This window comes from Colius striatus, chromosome 20 (assembly GCF_028858725.1).
Source record: "Colius striatus isolate bColStr4 chromosome 20, bColStr4.1.hap1, whole genome shotgun sequence".
NCBI lineage: Eukaryota > Metazoa > Chordata > Aves > Coliiformes > Coliidae > Colius > Colius striatus.
In genome coordinates, this window is record NC_084778.1 from 1725289 (window position 1) to 1731613 (window position 6325).

A 6325-nucleotide genomic window follows, 5' to 3' on the forward strand; every position below is an offset into this window, starting at 1 on the left:
CTGCAGAGCAGCAGGCAGTTGGTGCCTGTCCTTGGCACCACCAGCAGAGCATCCCCTGAGCCACCCAGTGAGCTCACTGCAGTTGGTGTTCCTGCCTCACCTTCTCCCAAAATGCCTGGAGTAGGGTCCTACCAGCCCCATTTTTATTCCAGGGCAGGAGGTGAACAACCTGTTCCAGAACTGACACAGAGAGGAAAAAATACCCTTTTATTCATTGGCACTAGTAAGAGACAGAGCTTTGAGAACAAGGCTGAACAATCTGGTTCCACAAAGAGCATCCTGTCAGTAACCAGTGTACCACTTCCATCCCTGAGGAGACAAATCTTATCACAGCATCCACCATACCATGGCAAAGCCCAGGCAGCTGACTTGGCAGGCAGCACTCATGCTCACTTTGGGCACACCACTTCCCACAAACAGCTCTGGGGAGAAAAATCTCCCTCCCATTCTAGCAGCAGAGGTGCAAGGAAGGGACAGTTTAGCCACATGTCACACAGCAGGCTCCAGTGAGCTGTGTCTGCAGGGCCAGGAGGTCCCCAGCATCACAGAAAGGTGCTGGAATCATCGGGGATAAGTGACACAGTTGCAAGACAAAAGGAACTTCAGGGGTCCCAAGGTGGCTCAGCAGGTGCATTTGTAGGTCTCTGAAAGGACTCTGCTGGATTGGTCTTGCAGGACTTGTCCAGGGCAGAGACCTTTGGGCTCCCAGCTCTCACTGCAGCTCCAGGGCGTTCACATATTCCTTCACCCACCTGGCATCGGGGTTGGCACACACCTCCCGGTCCTTCCTGGTGATGAACCTGTAAGTCAGGCAGGGAGGTGTTACAGGAGGGGGAAAGGGACACAAGGGCCTTGGGGCACCTCCTGACCTGCCTTGTGACCAGGGCAAGCTCCCAGGAGGGCATCTCCCCTCTCATCCCACACATCCTCGAGCATCAGGGTAAAACACCCAAGGCAGGAGGAGATCAGGGTGCCCTGGGAGAACTCCCCCAAGCTCAGACCCTGCTGGCCATGTCAGGATGGAGGGGAGCCTGGGTGCCCAGCAAGCCTGGGAGGTGACACACTGGGGTCATTGCTCTGAAGACCATTTCTGTCTCAGCTGTGGAGGGTGAGAGCAAATGTGCTGCACATGGGGCTGTGGTGGTGCCCCCTCCCCTTCCTCCAGGTATGATTCCTCACTCCACTGTGCTCTTGGCCCCATTATTCATGAAGCAAAGAGCCCAAAGGCTGGCATAGCCTTTCCTCTGAGCAGGAGCTGGTACTCACACAACTGCTGGCTGGGAGCATTTGCTGCTGGTGTAGAAATAATCCTTCACATGGCTCTGGGGCAGCTTTCGTAGGGTGTAGCTGAAGCAGCACACGGTGGTATCAGCCCCAACTGGAAGAGATGAGGAAATCCAGCATGAGCCTGGCACTCACTGAACTGCACATTCCCAAGCTGAGTGCATGGGCAACCAGCCCCTTCATCAGCTGGGCAACCCTCTCCTCTCCTCTCCTCTCCTCTCCTCTCCTCTCCTCTCCTCTCCTCTCCTCTCCTCTCCTCTCCTCTCCTCTCCTCTCCTCTCCTCTCCTCTCCTCTCCTCTCCCTTGTTCCCTGTGCACACCAAAGCTGAACCAAGGCCATTGCTTGGGTTGCTTGTTAAATGTTTTGCCCTCACTCCCAGTGGTAAAAATCCTTCCAATCACCCTGAGACCACCCCTAAAGCTCAGCAGCAAAGTCAGCCAGATAGAACCTGAGAACCTGCATTCCTGCCAGTGAAATCCACCCCCAAGATAAAATGATGCTAGGGAGGCAGAGCAGTGCCAGGAAAGCAGCAGAAGCCCCTTGCACAGGTCCTTTGCAGCTCCCTTTCCCCACTTCTGTTGCAAAATTGGAATCATAGAATCATTATAATTGGAGAGGACCTTTAAGACCTCACACTGCCAAGCCCACCACTAACCCATGGCCCTCAGCTACTGCCACTCAGAGCAAAACCCACCCCAAGAGAGCAGAGAGAGAGATGCTGGTACTCACTGGGAGCAGCAGGAGCCTGGGGAAAGAGGGCAGCGAGGAGGATGATGGAGAGGCACACTGCAGAGACCTTCATTGTGGAGAGAGATGAGCTGCAGAGGCAGGAGCTGATTCCTCTGGTATCTGGTGTGAGATGCTCAGTTGTTGCTGTTTATAAGGGCTGGTGACCAGCCCTGTCACATGGATTTCAAGGCAAGTGCTTGGAGTTTCCGAAGTGTAACAGAACTGATGTCACAGCACCTTTGCCTTAGTAATGATTAGGGGGAAAAAAAAGGAAGCAGCAGGTCTAGGATATACCAAAATAGCCTTTGTGTGAGGTGAGGCAAGTCTTAGCACATCAGCACCCGCCTGAGGGCTGCACTGACCACCACAGGATATGAAACCAGCCTTGAGCAGCAGGTTCACACTTGGTTTCCCCAATACAAGAGCAGAACTCGTCAAACTCAGCTCAGCATCCTCCCTGAAGGACCAGGAGAACCTCCACTCAGGCTCTTCTGCAAGCCTTTGAGGATGAAGGTGCTCAGCCCCTCAATGCCTGGGGACAGTGCAGGTCCAGCCTTTGCTCCTGGGCTGGGTCTGGGACATGCAGAAGGCAGCTGCAGAGGGACAGTGCAGACAGCAAGGATGGCTGGTACCCTGCACACTGCCTGTAGACCTGTGCTGGCTGTCTTGGCACCATAAACCACAAAATCCTTGATGTCCTGCTTCCAGAATGGAGCCCAGGACCTCTAAATCCCTCCTAAAGCCCAGCATCAGGCAGTGTGGGAAGGGCTCACCTGAGAAGCCCAACTCGATGGTCTGACTCTAACCAACCCTGTCTTGTCCCAGAAACACCACTCAAACCCAAGTGCCAGGGTGGGTTTGGTACAAGGTGGGGTGCAGAAGGCAGAGCAGGATGTTCCCCTGGTTGGGGAGTGGAGAGGGACCAGCTCTGGTGCAAATCCCATCCCAGGATGGGACACAGAGTCCCAGGGCTCACGGTGAGGTCTGCCCAGGCTTCCCCAGCACTGCCCTTGCTGGCAGCTGATGGGCTCCTCAGCATGTCTCAGGGAGCATTTCCCTTTTTCCCAGCTCCTTCTTCTCTTCAAGAGGCACCAAATTTGCCAGCTCACAGCCTGTGGTTCCTCTGGGTGCTTTCGTGCCTGGCTCCCAGTGCCAGCTGCTGCTCACGAGGCACCATGAGCTCATCTCCCAGGGGATTCCTCCCCAGCCCATGGCCCAGTAATGCAGCAGGGACTCCTGGGCAGTGCTGCTCTGCTCTCACCCTCCTTCTGCCTCACAGGAGAAACTGCTTTGGTATTGAGGTTCCAAACCTACCTGGACATGTTCTGTGCCCCCTGATCCGGGGGAACCTGCTTTAGCAGGGGCTTGGGCTGAGGCAGCTCTGCAGGGCCCTTCCAGCCCCACCACACTGGGATTGTGTGTGATGTCCCCTGGGGTGGGAGCAGTGCTGCAGGACAGTCCCTGTGAGCTGCATGCTGTGTGGGGTGACTGGGGTGGACAGGAGTCCATGGCCCAGATCCCTGCTGAGGTGCAAAGACAAAACGATGCGTCTCAGCCACATCTCCCCACAACAGCACTTGGTGCTCAGCCTTGACCTGTCCCTGCTGCCCCAAGGCTCCTCCTGGGGCTGGGATGACTCTTTTGAAGGAATAGTTGCTGCAGCCAGTGAGTGTTTCCATCCCCACCACACGGCCCTGCACACTCCTGGCTCCCTCCACGCTGCAGCCTTTCCCTGCTGCCTTTGGTGGGGGTGGCAGCCCCTTACCTCCCCTTCCTCTGCTGCCACAGCTGGAGGCTGCCCTGCCATGGGACATCCAGCAGACTTGTTTTGCTGACAGCAGAAGGAACTGTTAATGCCTGTGACACAATATGTGCCAGGGCCACACAGAGATCTAAGAAACCACAGAGCGATACCGACACTGTGCCAACCGCAGAGCTGCCAGAGCCCAGGGGCTCACACAGCCTGAGGCAATCGAAACCATGACATCTGCACATCTGAAGGCAAAGGCTGGCTCAGCCTCAGCCCAGCACAGCTCTCTCTTCCCCCCTGGCTGACATGCCCGAGGGACAGCAGCACCCTGAGTGCCCATTGCACAGCCCTGCCTTGCCCCTCGCTTGGGGGTTTGGCTTTTGGAGGCGTGTTCTGCAGCCCTGACCCTCCCAGCACAGATGCCAGAGTGCTGCAAAGATGCCAGACCATCACCCTTGCTGCAGGTCAGCTCTTGTGGGAGGGTGACACGTCTCCCTGCTCTCCTCTTCCTTCTCTGCACTCCTCCAGCTGCCTGCTGCCTTCCCCTGCCCTCTGCTGCTCCCTGAAGGCAGCTGGAACCCAGGCAGAGATGGAGGCACCGTGGGGACAGGGACCCTGGATGCCACAGGGACCCAGACCATGTCACAGAAAGGCTGCAGGGGGGACCATGAGGACCCTGCTGGGGTTTGGCCTCAGGTGGGGAAGGAAGCTGCACTGGCCCTTTTAGTGAGCTGCATGAGACAAGGCAAGCCACAGGGTTTCCTCACTCTGTGTGCACTGATCCCTGCAGATCCTTTTGCTTCCTCTCCCAACCACCCAGGAGCATCCAAGGAGCACAGATCCCTCTGCTGCCTTCTGTGGGAGATGCTCCTGGAGGAGGTGCTGTGCCAAGAGCTGCAGGGCTGCTCCCCTCAACATCATCTTGGCCTTCTCCTAAAGGTCGGGGCTCCCTGTGGGCTCAGAGCCAGGGACCAGGGCTGGATGCAGGGGTCTGTCAGTGAGGGGTGACAGGCCTGTGTCTGTCTGTCCCTCCTGGGGAGGGAAAGGCAGGAGCTGCCAGTAAAAGCTGCCGCTGTGAGCAGGATTTGAACCTGCGTGGGGAAACCCCATCGGATTTCAAGTCCAACGCCTTCACCGCTCGGCCATCACAGCAGCTGGCACAGGGGGGGCTGTCACCCTGCCCACGGGGCAGCACAGGACCTGATGCCACCTCTGGACGTGGGTTCTGCTACCCTGGCTCCTGCTGCACACCCAGCACTGAGCTGCTGCCGCCTCCTGCCCTGCACAGAGCGAAGGCTGACGTGGGAATCAGCGTCCCAGCGGCTGGGCATCATCACCCGTGGCTGCTCCACCTCTGAAAACCCTCAGCTCCAAATGGCAATTTATTGATAGCTAACAGCAACACAGCAAACTGCACAGGGCAAGGGGGAAGGGATTCTGATCCCTTGCAAGGAAAGATACTGAGGGGACACGCTGGGGTAGAGCCAGATGTGCTTTTACATCCTTGCACATGAAGACTGTTCTTGCCTTTCCCAGTAGCTGCACAGCCCAGGGGTAAGTCACTCAGGCTCATGCCAGGAATCACTTGTCACACTGGGTGATGCCTGAGCCACTCTGGACTAAAGGCAAGAAATGATGAGAGAACAGCTTCCTCCCACGTGGACAGTTTCTCCATCCCATATTCGAGCAAAACCTAAACCTGGGCATTTTAAACAAGGCTGTGGCTCAGGGCAGCTGCCTCTGCTTCCCTCCAGGGCACTGTGAAGTGAGCAGAATCTCTCTGGAAACTGAAGCAAGCACTTTTCTAAAGCAAACCCCTCCCAGAGCAGGAACAAGCAGCGACTCCAGTGCTCCAGCCCTCTGGGCACATCGGCAGCTCTGAAAAGAGGGTCCAAAGGATGCCTCTGACAGCCAAGCTGCCCGAAACACAGTGAGGGAACTGCCTAAGCCAGGCTCTGGATAACTCATTTTGCTTTGCTTTGTGCTACTGAGTCATTTCCATTCATCTGGGCCATCTTTTCATGAAGTTCTTTAAGCACTGGACTGCACCTCACTGGGAAGGTTCCTGCAAGCTCAGCTGAGCAACTGGCAGCAGCCGTGGCCAAAGGGCTCAGGCAGTGAAAGCACACACAGAGTCAGAGTAATCCATCTCAGCAGCTTCCCAGCTCTGAACTTCTGGGGAATCCTCAATGTTCAGCATTAAAAATCACCAACTGCTTCTTCTACAAGACATAAAAAGCAATGTGTTACCAGAGGACTTGCCATCACTCCCTGTCATCTGCTGTGATCTGTTTCCATGGGTTAAGCTGGAAGAGAGGGGCTGATCACTCTAAGTCCTGGTTGCTCTGAAGGCTTCTGGGGATCCCTCCTTGGCTGCAAGACCCTGCAGGACTCACTTCTTCTGGCACCATGAGGATGACAGTTATGCCTGTGCCCTGCCACACTGGCAAGCTGATAAACTCAGAGGATGGACCATCCCCAGGGAGCTGACTGGAGTTGTGTGAGCTCGTACTGACGGCTGCTCTCTGCAGGGCTTTGCTCCTCTCACAGCCTGGCTGTTG

At 56.2% G+C, this 6325-nt stretch overlaps 1 protein-coding gene and 1 non-coding gene across 2 annotated transcripts; both read right to left on the reverse strand.

Moving 5' to 3' along the window:
• Nucleotides 1-210: 210 nt before the first annotated feature.
• Nucleotides 211-2366, reverse strand: LOC104553512 (C-C motif chemokine 5). Its single transcript, XM_010196201.2, has 3 exons — nt 2015-2366; nt 1267-1378; nt 211-800 (listed from the first exon to the last, which is right to left on the reverse strand). The coding sequence occupies exons 1-3, from the start codon at nt 2085-2087 to the stop codon at nt 713-715; spliced, it is 273 nt and encodes a 90-aa protein (XP_010194503.1). The 5' UTR covers nt 2088-2366; the 3' UTR covers nt 211-712.
• Nucleotides 2367-4834: 2468 nt separating this feature from the next.
• TRNAS-UGA (transfer RNA serine (anticodon UGA)) lies at nt 4835-4916 on the reverse strand. The gene has a single exon. It is a non-coding gene; the product is annotated as a tRNA-Ser (tRNA).
• Between the last annotated feature and the right edge of the window lie 1409 nt (nt 4917-6325).

What these genes read in the sequence shown, in the direction of transcription:
- LOC104553512 (XM_010196201.2), bottom strand. Translation starts at nt 2,087, where the DNA reads ATGAAGGTCTCTGCAGTGTGCCTCTCCATCATCCTCCTCGCTGCCCTC. An exon ending in CCAGGCTCCTGCTGCTCCCA is followed by an intron (nt 1,379 to 2,014) that starts GTGAGTACCAGC and finishes CATCTCTTCCAG; the next exon opens with TTGGGGCTGATACCACCGTG. An exon ending in TGCTCCCAGCCAGCAGTTGT is followed by an intron (nt 801 to 1,266) that starts GTGAGTACCAGC and finishes CCTGACTTACAG; the next exon opens with GTTCATCACCAGGAAGGACC.